Source organism: Mastigoproctus giganteus, chromosome 13 (genome assembly GCF_048544385.1).
Source record: "Mastigoproctus giganteus isolate SK-2022 chromosome 13, ASM4854438v1, whole genome shotgun sequence".
Taxonomy (NCBI): Eukaryota; Metazoa; Arthropoda; class Arachnida; order Uropygi; family Thelyphonidae; genus Mastigoproctus; species Mastigoproctus giganteus.
The window spans coordinates 78337572-78357242 of NC_143587.1; the positions used below are offsets into that span (position 1 = coordinate 78337572).

Sequence of the window (19671 nt, forward strand, 5' to 3'; positions counted from 1 at the left end):
GACCTCCTAAGGAAATTAAGAGCCAAGATAGATGTGAGAAATGGCCGCATTACCTTCGGCAGTAATACCCAGGCGAGTCCAAAGGTAGACAGGAGGCGAAAGGCAAGCGGCAGAGCCCAGTATGAGCCAGAGAAAGGGGAAACTCCAAAGGAAGCTAGTGGGAAAGAATTAGAAGGGTGTAAGGCAAGCACAGATAATAAAGTTCTGGTTACACAAAAGAAATGGGAATTAAATAAGAACACCAAAACAAATAGGAATAATGAGGGAAGGTGCCAAGAGAAGGGGAGGGTGTTACACGTAGGAATTTTGGAAACGAGAGAAAGGGTCGGTTTACATTCGGGAGAGAAAACACAGGAAGGGGGAGAGAATGGCTGTGATGAGAAGGATCGCAAATTAAATGGAGCAACAGAAACTGAAGGAATCGAAGGATTGGGAAATTACACAACTGAAGTTTCCAGTGAGGAGAAGGCACACAAACTGAAGGAAATAAACAGGATGCAGCAAATGTATCTAGGAGCAGTATTCGACGAAAATATGGGATGGGAGTAGTTAATGAAGCTTAATATAAGTTTAAGTAATGTCTGGTATATAAGTGTAATTAGAAAATATAGAAGGGCAATTAGAGGAGATGGGCTGTCGATAAAGTGGATCTGGGATAAGGTCATATCCGTCTGAGGACAGAAAAGAAAAAAAAAATTATATATGGAATATAAATTTTTTTAGGGGAAGAGGAATGCTATGTAAGGACCCGTCCTTACATTAATTAATAAAAATGGTTAAATATTATGAGAATTTAACTGTAATACGAATAGTGGTTTTCTGGTAAAAACAACATAAGTTAAGTAGCACTGGAATTCAAAAAATACTTCCAGTCACTCCTTGTGTAGTTGTAGCTTGTTTGTATGGAAGTTCTTTGACGAGTCAGTGAAAGTAATATACCATGACAAATCCCCCATTAAGACAGAAGCAGATGCACCATAGTAAGGGCCAAGAGTGCTTAAGCTGACCCTCTTAAAGATTTCACGGTGAGACGCTATTAGAGGTGGGCGACGTCACCAGGTGTGCGCACGTGAGGTCACGGGAGGAGCTGTGACGCTTCTCAGTTGACCTGAACTTCCGCCTCTCTTTCTGGATTGTTCTGGTATGTTCGAGGTCCACGGAAGTTGGGGCAAAAAAAAAAAAAAAAATAAAGAAGACCCGCCCACGGAAGAGGAGAGGAGACAAATGAGAACACAGGAAAAAGGATGGGCAGATCTCCTATTGGCCAGGAAGAAAGTGGAGGGAATTTTGAGAGGGAGATTCTGAAAAGGTTTTCGTGGGATTCTGGAAAAGTTTTCGTGAGATTCGGAAGAAGTTTTCGGAGCGGTCTGGAGGATGATTTGAATGAGTTGGAGAACGATACAAAGCAGAGCGGTAGTCTAATTTGGGTGATAGCTGCAGCCCTGAGGTAGATGGAAGCAGTGATAGAAATTCTGCGTATCCCGACAGCCCGTAGGAATGTTCACCTGTAAACATGGAAGCCGTAGTGAGGAAGAAGGAAGAATCACACCCTGAGAATTATATAGGCAAAGTCAGTCGAATGAGTGGTCGAACCATTGACCTACTCGAAAACCCCTCTATCCACGGAAGAAGAAATGCTGACCGGTAAAGAGTATGCGACACTGATTGATTCCAGCCGTGCAGTACCCGGTAGGGAAGCACCATAATCACCGAGGTCCCCAAATGAGCGCCCCCGCATTCCAGTACCTGAATAACCGATATGAAAGGAAGCCGAGCAGAGAGGGAAGTTCCAGGCCTAACACGTAAGTGCTAGAGAGTTTACCAACATAGGTGTACTTAATTTATTAAGGAGAGGACTTTAAGATAACTAGACATATATGGTTAAGGAGGGAGGTTTAAGTAATGAATATATGAATAAAAGTGTAATGTATTTAAGACGGACGTAGCCTATAATCTGAAGTGAAGCTCCTCATATTAATGCTTGCTGGAAGGAGAGGGTATAATAGATAACTAAGAATTGTTTAAAGTTGGGAAAGGTTTTTATAATATGTATGAAATTGAAGGTTGAAATTTCAATTTATTATGAGTTGATTTGTGGAGAGTATTTCTGATTTTGAGTAGGGGCTAATTAATAAGTGATATATATATAAAGATATAGAGGGTTAACTGTTCAGAAGGGTAATGTTAAATTGAATTGATTAAAAATTCCTGTGGACCTGATTGCAGAAAGGGTGTCTGATTGAATAAATGCAATTTTCTTACAAATTGAGACACGAACTCTGAAAGTTTTTGTGAGCCAGTTCATTGGCTGGTAGTTGGTTTATTATACAGACTGTTCAGAAGAAGAGTGGGAAGAATCTATGTAAAGTGTATGACACGACCTATTGAAGTCCCTGTAAAGAACATGAAGAGACACCATGTCATAATGAATAATAATGTGTATTAGAATAGGATATCAGATGATGAAACAATTGAGTTTGAACAAGATATTTACACATATAAAGGTTAATGAATTAACAAGTCACCAGCCAAATATAGTTTGACCAAATACTATTGCTAATTTCTGTATGATATGTTAATAAACATTGTTTTATTTTACATTCATGTGTTGGAGTCTGTCATTCCGAAACTCAGCCAATCCTGTGGAGAAATACTTAAAATAATTAGGGTCCCCTACGAGTCAGGTAATCTTCTGAGAACAAACAAGTCAGATGCTAAAGTGGGAGGATTGGACTACGGGGATATACTTAAAAAAAAAAAAAAGGGGATAAATTATAATAATTAAAATATAAAGAAATTTAGGGCAACCAAGAAAAACAATAATACCCAAAACCCCCCACAATAAATACCCACCCCCCCACAATAAACAACACACCCCAACCCCCACACCATACTCACCAGATATGAGCCCATGAAATGTGTTTCCCCTTTACTGAAATGTCCAATCATATTTTGACACTCCAACTAACTGAAATATTTCTGAAATGTTTTCTTTGTAAAATTGTTTTATTTTCACATATTATTCTTGTCCAGAGAAATAGGTATTTGTAAGACTTTGTAAGAAAATATACTGTATGTTCAAACCCTTTGCAATAAAGTTACAAGTCATTTATTATTATTACGGAAATCAAAGAATTATGCATATCGCAGATTCAATTTATAGCTGAAAATATTGGCTCGTTCACATGGAATTCAAAATGTGACCTTCGGTGACTAAAAAAACATGTTTAAACTGACAAAAAAAATTTGGAGCCATGCTTGCATCGCATTCTAATGAATTGTGTTTTAACAGATTTTAGCTGTATTGGACTGAAAAACCAATCACAACGTAACCAATGGTGAGAAACAAAAATAAGTAGAATATGCCGATCATTGTACCCATCTCAGAAGGTCACGTCCAACGATGGTTAGGGAGCTGCTGCATTTTGAACATTAAACAGATATCACCAACTTGTCAGATACATTAATCAACCCATCACTGCATTAGATTTCAAGTGGCCCTTATGCATTGAAAAATTATACTATAACAGATTAAAGCACTTTCAAGCCAAAACCAAACTACCTACTGACACAAAATAATTAGTATTAATGGTGGCAAATGACATAGGTACCTAGTCTCCAGATGCTGCAACTTGCAGAACTAAAGCAATCTTTCTTGGTAAGAACACCCCTTTGTTGTCTTCTCCAATCTTCTTGTGTTTCTCTGTACCCATTCCAACAGCTCTAAATCCTTCCTAAAATGAGCCCTCCAAATGTATATGCAGTATTCAAGATGTGGCCTGACTGTTGCCTTTATACAATGGAATAATCATCTTCTTATCCCTGCTAGCAAAATTCCTGTAAATTATTGACAAACCTCCTGAGCTGGCCTGGCCGCCTGTTTGCACTTCTCAGTGGACTTCATATCAGACTGCACAATTACCCCAATCCTTTTATTTTGCACAGTTGATAGATTACTGAGGGATTACTGCTAACCATATGCAATACATTGCATTTGTCAATGTAATGGACAATAATAATTTGTCAATAATGGTTAAATAAGAGCACATTTAAAAGAAATTGAACTGTAGGTGTCAGTTTAGTTTGAGATGTTCATTCGCACCTCAACTTAATACTAGGTGTATAACATTAAAATAAACTTCAACGAAATACATATAAAGAAAGAAAGAAAATTACTGATTTCTACCTTTTTCTGTTTTTCTTTTCTTTATTATTTATTTAGTTAAGTTTACACACACACACACACACACACACACACACACACACACACACATACATACTATTTTATTACTAAAAATATATTTCAGAATTTCACTTTATGCATCATTATTAACCAGAATGAAAAATTTATGTAAGATTTATTTCTTTGTATAGTTTAATTTTTATTTATTTAAAATTGTGCATTTGGTTTTTCAGTTTGCAAACAAATGTTGCTCCATGGCTTCTTTTAGTGATAGTACTGATAATGCTAAAAATGGTGATGAAGATGAAAGTTCTTTTGTTGTCCTTCCCCGGCCAGAGCTATCACCATTTCCCAGTAGTAGTATATTAGATGATATTCATATACCTGATATAGCTGATGGAAGTGGTTTGTCGTATAGTGAAGCATTAACATATATTCAGGACTTAGTTTATGGATATAAGAAAATAAAAGGTACTTGTTCTTTGAATGAATATTATTTTATTGCACTACCATAATAAAAGTATTATACATAGAAATTTCACTTCTACTTATAATTACAGTGTGAAAATTTGATTTGATCACAAATGCAGGGTATAGCTATTGTTCCTTAAGATATAAGAGAAATATAGTTATAAGCAAAACAAGTAGAAGTTAAAATCAGACTTTGAGATTTAAAACACATTTTTTTTAAAGGATGTGTTCAACTAATTATGCTCAATTTTGAAAAATATGCTTTAGTGTTATAGGTTTCTGTAGATTTCTGAGAGATAGAAATGAGTCTCAGTTTATGTTGATAATAAGAATATGACTATTTAGTACATTGTTGGAAATTTCACTAGTGAGACATAAAAAGATGAGTTGTGTCTATCATTTCTGTCAGTTTGAAATTATTGGTTGTTGCACTGCTTGATTCTTGCATTCATTCTACTACTCCAGAAGGATATCTTAGCATGTGGTTTACTCAATCCATTTAAAGCCTTAAATGCTTCAGCCAAGTCTCCTTGCAGATGCCCTTTTTTAAAAGTGTTGCAATTTGTAGATTTGACATCTTTCATGCTAAGAATACCCTTTTGTGTTCATGACTAGTAATAGCAATAATAATAGCATTTGCCATATAGCAAGAAAGCCACAGGCTTTTGCTGCGTGTAGATAAGAACATACAGATTATGCACTTCCATCCTCATACAGGTAACTATCCAGTTGACCTTTGAATTTATTCAAACTGTCAGCCTCAATTATCTGCAAGGACAACTTGTTCCAGCAATCAGCGACTTACTGGCTAAAAGAAAACTTCCTAAAGTCTTGTCTAAACCTCAACCCCTGTAATTTGAATTTATGGTCCCTAGTTCTGAAATTCTTTATAACAGTGAAAATTCTACTTTCATTCATTTTACTAATTTCTTTCAGTGCTTTATAAACCTCAATCAGGTCATCTCTGAGATGCCTGGTTGCCAAGCTCTGTAGCCCAAATAATCAAGTTTTCCATGTATGGTCATCCTTTTGCTAATCTTACCATTTGAGCTGCTTGTCATTGGACTTATTCAAGGAGTTCAGTGTCGTTTTCCAGATATCTCCATACTTGAACACAGTATTCCAAATGTAGTCTTACAGTTGCTTTATACAGTGGGATTATGACTTCCTATCTCTACAGGATAATGTTCGATAAATCATCAATAGGACACTATGGGCTTTCCTGGTTTCCTGTTTACACTGTTCAGAAAACATCATATCTGCCTGTATCGTAACTCCCAGATCCCTTTCTTCCTCTACTGTGTTTAATTCAATCTGACGACGTGTAGAATTTATTTTGGGGTTGCTCTTCCCCAAATGTAAGACCTTTCATTTTGCTGCATTAAAACTTAGCTGCCACTTTTCTGACCATTCCTGAAGCCTGCTCAAGTCATGTTGAAGGAGTGCTGCTTGGTACTGATCATTAATGACTCTACCGATCTTTATGTTGTCTGCAAATTTTGACATCACAGCTTCTATCCCTTTGTCAGTGCCATCAATGAAAATGAGAAACAACAGTGTTTCAAGAATCAATCCTTCAGCATCCTCACTCCTGATGTTATACCAATCTGAAGAATATCCATTAATCGCAACCCTTTGCCTTGTGCCCTACAGCCACCCAGAAATCATTCTTAGAATCTTACCAGTAATCCCAACCTATTAAAGCTTATACAGTAACTTCTCATGAGGGATTGAGTCAAATGCTTTGCTAAAATCCAAATAAACTATATCAAAATTGATCCATACATCCAGCTCATGAATAATCATGTCAAAATAGCCTACTAAATTAGTTAAACCTGATTTTCCCCTTAACAAAACCATGTTGTGTGTCCTAAAGAAGGTTTTAAGATGTGTTGCTCAAAAAGAAGTTATATTTTAGATAAAATAAGTGTTGGTGAATGATAGGCTAAGATTTGGGACCTAAAGGTTAATTTTTTTTGGGACCTAAAGGATTAATTCCCGACTGTGAACTTTTTTAAAATGGCTATCATTACTATTCTTGGATATAGGAAAACGTAGGAAATTTCAAGGTCATTAAATTTTTAAGGAACTATAATCAGTCACTGGGAATTATTAGCGGAATAGTTGTGCTGCTACCTGATAGCTTTGCAGTAGAAGTTTTCAGGATACCAAATTGTATGTAAAAATACTCACATGTTGCCGAGTTATTTATTACTGTTATTTTCAAGGTCACAGTCATTCTACCAAGTCAGCCATTTTCATGAGATAAAAGAACTACAGCAGTGCCACCTGCTTGTTCAATGGGATTAGAAATTTGGCATAAATTGCGTAAAATTATTAAATTGCGACATCACCATTGTACAAGAGCTACCACTTCTATATAGCTGCGTAAGGCTTGGCTGATCGGCAGCTTAAATCCCTAGCCCGGATAAATGGTGAGGGTTGACGTCAGGAAGGGCATCCGATCGTAAAAACTATGCTAAAACAAAAGGTGATTGATGGAAAGTAGATGTGTCAGGGCTACCGAGCAAAGGACGGGTCCGGTTAAAGAAGTTAGTTCAGCTAGAGATGAAGAAGGAGTTGAAAAGTGTTAGAATAGGAACATTAAACATTGAGACGATGAATGGATAGAGCAGAGAGATTGTGGGTTTGATGCAAAGAAGAAGAGTGAATATCCTATACCTACAAGAGACTAGGTGGAGGGGAAATAAGGCAAAAGTGCCGACCCCCTATGAACGTGGGAAGAAGGCGAGGACAAAGAAGAAGAAGAGGAGTTGTGTGTCCTTCAGAATGCCATATCTAAGTGTCCCTGGATTTCACTCAGTTATTGTCTCTAAGATTTTTCCTACCATTGAAGTCAGGCTGGCTGGTCTGTAGTTAACAACTTCACTCTTAGAACTACCTTTATGTATTGGCAATATATTAGCACTTCTTCAATCCAAAAGAATCTCTACTGAATCTAAAGATGCCCTCATAATTAACCTCAAACCCTGGCGGTCGCCCTCAAAACTACTGGGTATATCCCAACAACTGCGAGAGCTTTACTTACTTTTATGCTTCAAAGGTTTTTCTAATAAATAGTCATCTGTAATTGCAGAATTACTAATTTCATATGGCACTTGCACAGCCTCTTCTCACCATGAAGGGTCTTTTGTCAGTGAAGACCGATGCAAAGTATCTATTCAATTTACCTGCAACATCAGCTGAGTTATCTAAGAATATCCCACACCCAGTGCACATGGGTATAATTTAATTAGCTTTCTTCTTCATTGTATTCACATACGTGAAAAATTCCTTATCCCCATTCTTTGCTCTCTTAGCCAATGTTCTCATATGCAGTCTTGGCTTCCATAACCTTATTTGTGGTATTATTACAGATCAACTTATATCTGTTTTAGCCTTCAGTGCTTTTCATTGCTTTGTAACTATTCCATGCTATCTTTTTCTGTTATATTTGACTGGCCAGTTCCATAGTCATCAATTTTGGCATCCTACCCTGCAATGTTTTCTTAATAGTATGTAAGCTTTCTTGGTTTCTGTGATTTTTTTTCTTTAAAAGTATTCTATAATTCAAATGTATGTCTTCCCTCGGCAATATAATCACAATTCATAGATGCTATATAGTGCCTTAAACTGTCAAAGTTCCCTCTTCTGAAGTTAAACCTGTGCCTTTACCTTTAACTACTGCAACATCTTTCTTCATCTTTCAGCTGATGATTGCATGATCCCTTCCTGACAATGGTTCCTGTACTTTAAGCACTGTGATGTCATCTGATTCATTAGTAATAAAGAGGTCAGTAATATTCTCACCCCTACTACTTTCTCTAACATTCTAGTACAGTAATACCCCGACTTACGCGAACTCGGAGTTACGCGGTTCTTGATTTTTTCGCTTGGCACCGCTGCCGCCCACTACTTCAAGGTCGTTTTTCATATGTTATCGATATACGGTGCGACGGCGGAGAATGAGAGCGAAAGATGAACAAAATTCAACTTTGCTGCTTTTATGTTTTTTATATCAGTGAAGGGGAAACACATTTCACCATAATAACGTAAAAACCAACACAATTCCAGCTATCGGTATAATCGCAAATGCAATTAGATCGAGTTTACTACCAGTTTATAACAGATTTCACTAGCAGAAACGCAACTGGATTTTTATTGTTTTATGGTAGTAACCCCTAGAAATGTGAGGTGTTAATAGTGTATCTCTGCCTTTATGGTGTTGTTTATTCAGTTGCTACATGCGCGCAGCTTTGTTTATGTGTATCAAGCGTGCCTCCTCGTTTTGTAATTGTGCTTTATTCCCTAAAAATGAGTAAAATACTTAATTAAAAGGTGTGAAAAGGAAGCGTCCTGGTGAAGACACTGCAGATTCAGAGAGAAAAAGAAAAGCAATTATCGATAAACAGAGGCGAACTGGATCAAAAATTCTTACCCGGGAAAATTTGTAGTGGCCTCATACTATGGTTTATGGCCAAAATCACACTGGCCCACCGGGGTTTCCCCGGTAAGGCTTATGGCCAGTCCGCCTCTGTCGATAGAGAAAAAATATAAAATTGTGAAACGCTTTGAGCGAAATGAAAGACCATGTGATATTGCACGTGCTACAGGCCTAAACGAAGCAACGGCGAAAAGCACATGACAATTGCAAACTTGACAGGTTGAAAATTGAAAAGGGCTCAATTGTAAAGGGCTTAAAAATTTTAGAAAACATAGACTCCAACGAAGAACGCGTTATAGCTACAAAGCAAGGAATAAAAAAAATATTAGCTTGCTACGAAGAAATTCTGCGTGAAAAAAAGAACGCGCTGTGTCGTCAGACGAATTTGTTAGATTTTATGAAGCCATCGACATCAAAATAACTTTTTAACGTAAGTCATTTGTTTTTTAATACATATTTTGTATTAATATGTATAAAGAACTGCAATTTTATTAATATTTTTCTTCTAAACTAGTGTTTTTGTTAGTCCTTGGTCCCAATTAAGCAAAATTTATATGTATTTATATGCAAAGTTGTACCCCGACTTACGCGAATTCGACTTACGCGATTTTCGTCGGACCCACCTATCGCGTAACTTCGGGGTATTACTGTACAAATAATAATCATATAGTTTATTTAAAAAAAATTTTCCCCATGGTGAGTTTCCATCCCACTTATTCCAGTCAATCAGGGGCAGATTAGTCACTCATAATAAGACGTTCTTGCTTTATTTCCCATTCCGTGTGCATGTAGAATCTTGTCATACTCTTTACAATCTTCTGATCTGTACATTACTCCTATTCTCATTATATCTTTACTTCCAACTAACTCGCACCATACAGATTCGTGCTCAGGATGCTTTTGATAAGCAGCATAACCTCTCCATCTCTTGTATCTTCCCTACCTTTTCTAAATACATTATATATGCCATAGTGGAATTCTTCATCCCCAATTTCTGGGTGGCACCACGTTTTTGTTATCTCTATTATATCAGCATTGGTTGTTCTAGTCAGGAGTTCAAATTCAGCCATTTTATGGACAACACTCCTGACATTACAATACATTACTACAAACCAAAATTACCTGATGTTATTTTGGTTTGTATTCCAATCTTCTTCCTCATTTGAAATGCTGCTACCTTCAGATCATCTTATCAACATTGACTGTTGTGGCAACAGGAATTCTTGAGGTCAGTGCAAGCATTACTTTGACCCATATCATCAGATAAATGCGGATCTAATTTACCCTTCTTCCATCCAACTAACAGTTTCCCCAAACCCTTAAAGTGGCCTCGATGGTACTGGCAAAAATCCTTCTACCACCTTTGTTCAAATTCTTATTGCTTTTTCAAATTCTCAAATTTTTTATTCTTATTGCTTTCCTCTGCACCTGTTCCCACAGTTCCACACCCATATGAAAGTGTATCATCAGCAAACTGAGACAATAAGAGGTAGCAGAAAAATTGGACAGAATGGAATAAAGACATTTTAAGCCAGAAGAGATATGCTTACAGTACTACCTTTAAGAAATAATCAGAGCAACCAAGATGAGTGGTAGTTGAAGCAAATAATAATTGAGATTACATCAGAAAATAGTAAGTAGAGCTTGGCAGATTGTAGGTGGAAATGCACAAAAATTGAGATTGTAACTGAGATCACATATATTTGTGAGGTGAATGAGGAATTTTCTGGTAAATTGTGTACTAGAATCAGGGTGCGTTTGCCCTGGAGCAATGTTTGATGATGTTACCAACAGACCATGAGTTTTTTTTTTTTTGGGTGGGGGGGGTAAAGAGAGCATTCTTTTTCATGTGGGAACTAGTGATATTCAATATATACGACCTGAAAATTTGTTGGATAAATATAAATATAAGCCAATGCTGAAAATATGCCGTGAGTTAGGTCAGAATTTCTCTGCGTCTGCAGTTCTGTTCAAACACAGTAGAAGGGGATTATATGGTGAAAGCCTCTTGGATTAACTCGGTATTTGAGGAAGGTATTATAGATACATTTATCTGATGATAAGGCTAAAAGTAACGCTTTCCTACATCTTGTTTGTTGTCACAACATTTGATATTAGGAAGATGTGAGGGTGGGAACATTTCAAATGGATAGGAAACTGAAGCTAGGGAAACAAGGATAAATATCTCAAAGAAGTGTCTCACAGTAGTAAACTATAGAATAATACTTAGTTTTAACTGTGCTAACAGAAATGTGTTGTCACTTAGAAATTGGAGATGATGAGTTTCACTGTGAGTGTGTACAGTGTATGTAGAAAGGATAGAAGTGGTGGTATTGGGGTCATGTTTTCTATCAGAAGCATCCTGAGTGCAAAAAGAACTTTTCACACTTGGGCTGCTTTTGATAAGAAGCCTTCCAGAATAGAAACTGTCTGGTGTGAGTTAGTTGGAAGAAAAGGTATACAGAGTAACCTATTGATCATGTTGACGATTAAGCTTCACACCAGCCAGAAGATAAATAAATTCAACACTGTGACTAAAAACACTTAATTTACAATAAAATAAGTATAAAATAGATATATATTTACAATAAAAATATAAATAACACTGATAAAATATACTAAAAATAGAAATTAAAAGTGATAAAATTTGCTGTAGCTTTTGGAGGCAGCAGTCTCCTTCCTCAGCAGCATATGTTTACTGTGTGGTGGCACATCCTTAAATAGCAGTTCCACGTCACATGGTTCCACAGTTGGAATTTTCCATTTGCGCACCGGGACCGGAAATGGCTCGGGAGCACACTAGCTGAAACCATTCATCACGTCCAAGAACGCTCAAAGCCTTTCTATGAATAATACTAATTATTGGAGGAGACAGTGATTGTACATAACAATGGTAGTACTAATTTCATTTGTAATTTAAGTAGCAAGCGTGTTACTAGGGAACAGGAGGGGATTGAACTTGGGTACTAAATTTGCTTTGATGCCCAGTAAACCGCCGGTTGCTGAAATAGCCATGGGCATCGAGAGAGTCATTTATAAGTTACCAGTGACCCAGGCTAATGAAGTACGCATTAGAGTGGCGGCTATTTTGATTCAGGCCAAGCCGGCTCCCTCCAACTTTAGTATTATTCATAGAAAGGCTTTGAGGGAGCTCAAATAGGATGACGATATTATTATCCTACCAGCGGATAAAGGTAGGGCTACGGTTAATTTGGACAAAGAACAATATTATAGTAAAGCATTAGAATTATTACAGGATACTGCTATATACAAAGTTAATTCGTTGGTTAGTTGGGAACAACAAGTGAATAGCCTTTTACAATGTTGGCAAAAGTCAGGATGGATATCTAAGGAGGTCTATTGGTCATTACATGCTGCTGGATGTTGTTTACTCAGATTCTACAGGCTCCCAAAGATAGGGAGGCACCTCCGTAGCCAGGTGGGAAGGAGCAGCAGTGCGTAGCATATGCTTCTTGATTAGACCGGGGTTCGAGCCCGTCACCACCAAATACGGAGGATGCGGTAAGGTCAGGGAATGACCACCGCATATTCCCGGAGCAATGTGGCCTTAGTTGCTAATGCTCCTAAAAACCAAACATAGCCCAAAGATGCATAAAGTAGGCATACCGCTCAGACCTATTGTATCATTTATAAACGGTCCTACGTATGCTTTATCTAAGTACTTAGCTAAGCTAATTGCACCCATAGTAGGACTTTCCAGCTTTGTCATTTAAGAACAGTAAGGAATTTGTGGACTTTATAAAAGGGCAGACTATACGGGAAGATGAGATAATGATTTAATTTGATGTTACGTCATTGTTTACTTGTATTCCCATTAAGTTTGGCTTTCAGTGTGTTAGAATGGCCTTAGAAAAGGGTGTATTGGTAAGTACCAGGTCATCTCTAAGTATTGATGACATTTGTGAATGAGTGGAGTTTTGCTTATCTAGTACCGTTATGGTATTCCAAGATGTCATGTACAGGCAGGTCCATGGCACAGCCATGGGTTCAGTTAGTGCCATAGTGGCCAATTTACTATGGAAAAGTTAGAAGTCAGGATTTTTGGGGATTTGGAATTTCCCATGTGCAGGTGGAGGAGATATGTTGATGACACATTCTCCATTATACAAAGGGGGAGCAAGGACCAGGTACTTAATGTACTTAATAGTTGCCCCTTTTATCAAATTTACTTCGGAGGTGGAAGCAAAGGAAACCTTGCCATTCCTTGACGTGTTGGTTATTAGGGAAGGTGGCAGGCTTAAGTACAAGGTATTTAGAAAGCCGATGTGCTGGGTTAATATGCCCACTATACCTCGACACAGGCCAGCCAACACAAAAACAGTGTGGTCAAGGCTCTAATAGACAGGGTGTGGTTCCACTGCAGCACCTCAGAGGATAAAGATAATGAAATTGTTCGGGTCACAGCAGACCTCAAGAAGTGTGGCTACCCCCAGAAGGTGTTGGACAGAGCCATTAGAAGAGTAGAGTCCACCTGTAATGAGCAGTTTGCCCCTGTGAGCACTGCATACATTCCCTACTATCCAGTCCTTTCAGACCACATTGCATGTATAATTCGGGGGTGTCAGATACGCTGTGTGCAACTCCAAGGTCGGAGGTTGCACACAGCGATATCTCGAGTTAAAGACCCCATATCCAAAGAAGCCAGCAGTGGGGTGGTGTACGAAATTAAATGCCTGGATTGTGGGGTGTGTTATGTGGGTGAGACGGGGCGGCGATTGAAAGACCGGCTGGGGGAGCATGTAAACGCAATAAAGTCCGCAAATTATGGGAAGTCTGCTGTGGCAGAACATTTCTGGGAGAAGCAACATCAAATTTCCCCAGAGGATGCTGTCATCACAGATAATGCACAAGGGTTCTGGGACCGTAAATGGCTTGAGAGCTTACGTATTGGGGCAGCTAACAATACTATTAATAGGGATAGGGGTGTATCCCTATTAATAGTATTGCTATTAATAGGGATACACCCCCTCCTGGAAACTGTCATTCTTGGACGTTATGAACGGTTTCAGCTAGCGTGCTCCCGGTGTGCAAATGGAAAATTCCAACCATGGAACCATGTGATGTGGGCCGTGGATCTGCTATTTAAGGATGTGCTGCATCCTTAAATCTCCTTCCACAGCAGCACAGTAAACATGTGCTGCTGAGGAAGGAGACTGCTGCCTCCGAAAGCTATAGCAAATTTTATCGCTTTTAATTTCTATTTTTAGTATATTTTATCAGTGTTATTTATATTTTTATTGTAAATATATATCTATTTTATACTTATTTTATTGTAAATAAAGTGTTTTTAGTTACAGTATTGAATTTATTTATCTTCTGGCTCGTGTGAAGCTTAATTATCAACATGAATTGTCCCAGCCTTGTAGGCCTATTTAGATAACTTATTGATCGGGAGATTGTGAAGATTATGACAAGAGTCTCTTCATGCAGATGGAATGGGTGAGCAAGTATGAATGTCTTATTTCGAGTGATTTTAATTTGCTCCTAATTGATTGGAATAAGTGGGAGGGAAACTCACTATGGGATCAAAATTTTTAAATAAGCTAGATGATGATTATTTGTACTGGCATGTTAGAGAATATACTAGGAGTATTAATCAATATTTATTACTCACAAATCAATACAGGACCCATTGTCATACAGGACTTACAATACAGAATCCATTGTTGAGTAGTTATTATGCAGCTGTTAGTAGCAGTTAAAAGTAGAGGCATGGGTTTTAATTTCAGGAAAGGAGACTGACAGTTTAAGGTGCTAAGTGGTATATATCAATTAGGTGAATGGCAGGTGGAGGGTAAATACATTAGAATTATGGAATACCTTTAAAGCAGTAATCATAGGCGCCATTAATGCATACATTCCATTAAGAAAATATAGCATCAGGAGGTGAGATGGATGAATAAAAAGATTTGTGTCTAATAGAGCAGTAAAAAATATCATGGGAAAGTTACAGAGCAATGAAAAGTACTGAAACGAAAAACATCTAAAAGTTTATCTGTAATTGTACCACAGATGATGTTAGGGAGGCCAAGGCTGACTATGAGAAAGCACTGGCTAAGAGAGCAAAAAATGGCTACAAGGAATTTTTCATGTTTGCAAATACAAAGAAGAAGAAGAATATGAATCAGATTGAACTTTTGGGTTGAGAAAGTCTTGGATAACCTAGCTAATGTTGCTAGTGAATTTAATAAGTACTACTTCTCATGTCTTCGCTGTGGTGAGGAGAGGCTGTGCAAGTGAGACATGAAATTAGTGATTTTGAAATTCCAGATGACTGTTTATTAGAAAAACTTTTGATCCTAAAGACAAGTAAATCTTATTGAGTTGTTATTTGATTTCAGCTGTAGAGAAATCTTGAATGCAATGATTAAGAGTGACATTTAGTTATAAATGGCATTTTAAATGACACACTACATGATTTTGTTAAGATGAAATCCTGTTTAACTATCCTGGTAAGCTTTTTTGACATAGTTACTCATGTGCTGGATGTAGGGAACAATTTCAACATGCTTTATTTGTGTTTTATCAAGGCATTTGATTCAGTCCTTCATGAGGGGTTACTGTATACACTGGAACATGTTGTAATTACTGGTAAGATTCTAAGAGGGATTGCAGGGTAGAAGGCAGGGGGTTGTAGTTAATGGATATTCTTCAGATTGGTGTAATGTCAGAAGTGGGGGTCCCCCAGTGATCAGTTCTTGAACTACTGTTTCTGATTTTCATAAGTGACGTCGATGAAGGGACAGAGGGCATGACTTGGAGAGTCATTAATGCTCATTGCTAGGCAGCACTCCTGGATAACTTCAGTAGTCTTCAAGAATGGTCAAAAAAGTGGTACTACACTTTAATGCAACAAAATGAAAAGTCTAGCTTGCAGAATATCAGTCCCAAAATAACTTATATACATTTGTGGGGTTGGATTAAAACCAGTAGAGGAAGAAATTGATACATCTTCCATCAGTGAAACTAGACTTTCTTTTTTAATTTCGGCATTACTTTTCTTGTAACCAGCTGCTAATGTTGCATAAATAATAAACCTACCCACCCTGTAATATTGTTTTAACATTTGGGATACTCCAGCGCTTCCTTCTCTTATGATTTCGCTTCTTGAGACCCCCCCCCCCTTTTTTTAAAGAAAATAGTTGAGTTACTTAATGATCCCTCTTTTGCCCATTCCCTTTACTATCTGTCACAGCCATTGTTTTTGCTGCATGTTTTTCTAACGATATTTCCATGATTTCTGTTCTCCTGAATTATTACAAACAGTAAATCCATCACTTTCTTTTAAATCAGTTTAAATGCGTGCATCAACTAGTTAATTTTACATGCATCATCCATTGTATTTTCTGAAAATGTGAATCTGCCAATGTTCAAGTCCAGTGTTAACAGTTTGCAGTTATATTGTTCAATAAGCCAAGTGTCTTCTCATTGTAACTCACACGTGGTACCAGAGTACTGTAAACAGAGCACAATAGACCTGTTATAATCTTGTCCTTGACTTAAAAATCATGGCTGATAAGTGAGAAAGCTTTGATTTTTCATTAGTATTCATTCCTTCATTTTTAAATTTCTTCACAATTTTTCAGCAATAAATAAGTAATTGACATTGGAATAAGAGCTTTTCTTGACATGTTCAAAGCTCACCAATTGATTGAACACAAAGCTCATTGAACATTGTTATGTAGGTAAAAGATTTGAGCAAAGTAAAATATATACTTTATCTTTTTGTTATACTTCATTAAACGTCTTTCTTTATACTGCTGTGTGTGCACAACAGCACACGTACTCACAGTACAATAATAAAAATTAAAATTGAAAATGCATAAATTAAGACTATATCAGCAGAATGGTCAAGAGTTAAAAGTGAATACTAAGAAAACCAGCACTTTATTATAGCAACAAGAGAGGAAAACAGGGAGGGAGAAACTTGCTGACATGTTCTGGCAATGTGTTTTAGTATTGTTATATTTGTTACTTTTGGAAACACATGGTTATTAAAAAACACATGGAAGGCAACACAAGTATGGGTTGCATTGCAGCCCATACTTGTGTTACTTTCTTTTTTGCACTGTCATCCTTTATTTTTAATTTAAATATTATTTATTCAAGTTTTATTTTTCAGTGTATATTGCAGTGTGTGTAAATGTACATATACACATAAAATTCTTGTGTGAATATTATATATATACCTACATACATACAGGTAGCCCTTGATTAATGTCGGGGTTTCGAGCCCATGACCACCAAATACGGAGGATGCAGGAAGGTCAGGGAATGACCACTGCATAACCCCCCCCCCCCGGAGCAATATGGCCGTAGTTGCTAATGCTCCTAAAAACCAAACAAACAAACAATGTCAGGGTTAGGTTCCTGGGCTACAGGCGCAATTGGAACCCTTTATATAATGGAGTCAATCGGAAATTGTCAATGATATATAGGAATTTTGCTAGCAGGGAAAAGGAGGTGATTATCCCTCTGTATAAGGCAATGGTCAGGCCACGCCTTGAGTACTGCGTTGCAGGTCTAGAGGCCTCATTTTAGGAAGGATGTAGATTTACTTGAGCGTGTACAGAGAAGGGCAACAAGATTGTAGAGGGGAATGAAGGATCCTCTTAACAAGAGAGGCTTAAGTTCTGCAAATTGCAGTGGCTGGAGACTAGGCACCTGCATGGTGATCTGATCGAGGTATATAAGGCCTTGAATGGGTTGAGCACGCTGAATTCTGATGGGATCCTTCCACTTGTTCAGATTACGAACCTAAGGGGGCATAAATTCAAATTAAGAAAAGACAGATGTAGAATAGATGTGCAGAAATTTGCCTTTAGCCAGCGGGTGGTTAATTGCTGGAACAAACTTCCATCTGTCGTTGTGGAAGTTGATAGGTTGAATAAATTTAAGGAGGAACTGGACAGGCATTTGGAGGGAATGGTGTGATTTTTTTTTTTTTTTTTTTTGGCTGATGCTGCATAAGCTCATACATTTGCTTTCTTGCATCACATGCCACTACTACTACTACTACTACTACTAAATCACAGGGTTAGGTTCCGGGCACCAAAAATTTTACCTACCACTTTGCATCGATTGTTTTATTTTATTAACATTCTTCATAGTTGTAGTAATAGTCGATGAAGGCGTATTCGTAGCCCTACATACATTAAGGTGGCTTTAACCAGATTCCATCCTCCGAATATTTCACTAAGATTCAGTGAACTTCTTTTACTAGACATGGCATCTCTTTATTCTATTAAATTAAAAACTTTATAACATGGTTGGCAAAAACTGCACACGGATATCACTATTATTATTATTTAATTTATTAATAGCACAATTAATAAAAAATGTTAGTGTAATAATAACTTTCCAACACGTGTAAATAGCATAAACAACCAACTGAACGGTTCACCGCATGGACCTTTACTACCTGTATTCACGAGTGGTTACTTTGGGGGGCGGGAATCTTTCTCGTCTCTGATATGGATGTGCTAATTTCTGATTGCCTCAGATTGCCCTAAATCACGTGAACAGTGCATAGCATAGTATGATGCTGATAAATTTTGTCTGACGATTTTCAACTTTCAATTTATAAAAAATTTGCAAAAAAAAAAAATAAATAAATAAATCAAAAAAATAAAAATGGTGTTGTGGTTAGCGATCGGTGCTATTACAAATCAGCGCAAATCGGACCAGCACAAAACAAGGGCTACCTGTATATGCAAGGAAGCCTGAGGCTTATGCTACACCAGCCAAAGAAAAATTGAGTTACCCTGAGAGAGAGAGAGAGAGAGAGAGAGAGAGAGAGAGAGAGAGAGAGAGAGAGAGAGAGAGAGAGAGTGTCCATGAGCCCCTATTACTATTATCTATTCAATGGACAGAATTTTGTTTTGTATGTTTTTTTTTTTTCATGGTTTTTTATTTTTTATTTTTTTTATAAACCCAAGCATAAGAGGTATTAGAACCTATAATACTTAGTACTGTGCATGGGTTGAAGGTTGAGAAGATGAAAGAAGATATTTGTTGACATTAGACTGGAATTTCTGTAGATTATAACTTTCGGGAAATACTTATGAAGCGAATGTATTTCAGAAAGTAGAAGTTGAAGGAATAAAGAAGGAAGAAGAAAAGTTGGGTCTGTGAGTTCTAACTTAGGCAGTAAAAGGATGTTGCCTGGTTGTGGCACATATTTGGACTGGTTTGGAAAAGGCAGCAGGGATTGTAGAAGTCAATTCAGAAGAACAGCGCCCATGGAAGTATCTATAGAAAAGGCATGCAGCAGAAACATTAATTAACCTTAATGAGTCATTAATTAACTTAACTGCCCCCTTTTGAATGGAAGCCAGAAGCCTGAGAAAGGTTTTGGAGGCACCACCCCAGATGTGGGAACAATATTCCATGTCCAATTTGTACAGAGTGAACAGCTGCATTAGAAGAAAAGTAATAACAAGAGTGAATGGGAAACCCCAGATTTTTAGATGCAGAGAAAGCAATATTTGTGATGTGCTTATGCCAAGAGAGATTATAAGTCAGGGTTATTTCCAATAGAGATATGTGATCT

General features: G+C 37.4%; 1 protein-coding gene across 2 annotated transcripts in view; it reads left to right on the top strand.

Moving 5' to 3' along the window:
- Positions 1 to 19671, top strand: part of LOC150076202 (uncharacterized) — a 104663-nt gene that overhangs the window by 19659 nt on the left and 65333 nt on the right. For both annotated transcript variants that reach the window (XM_090388109.1, XM_090388108.1), the window contains exon 2: positions 4417 to 4654. In XM_090388109.1, coding sequence (XP_090244235.1) covers positions 4438 to 4654 — 217 coding nt within the window. In that variant the 5' untranslated portion in view covers positions 4417 to 4437. The remainder of the gene's footprint in view (positions 1 to 4416; positions 4655 to 19671) is intronic.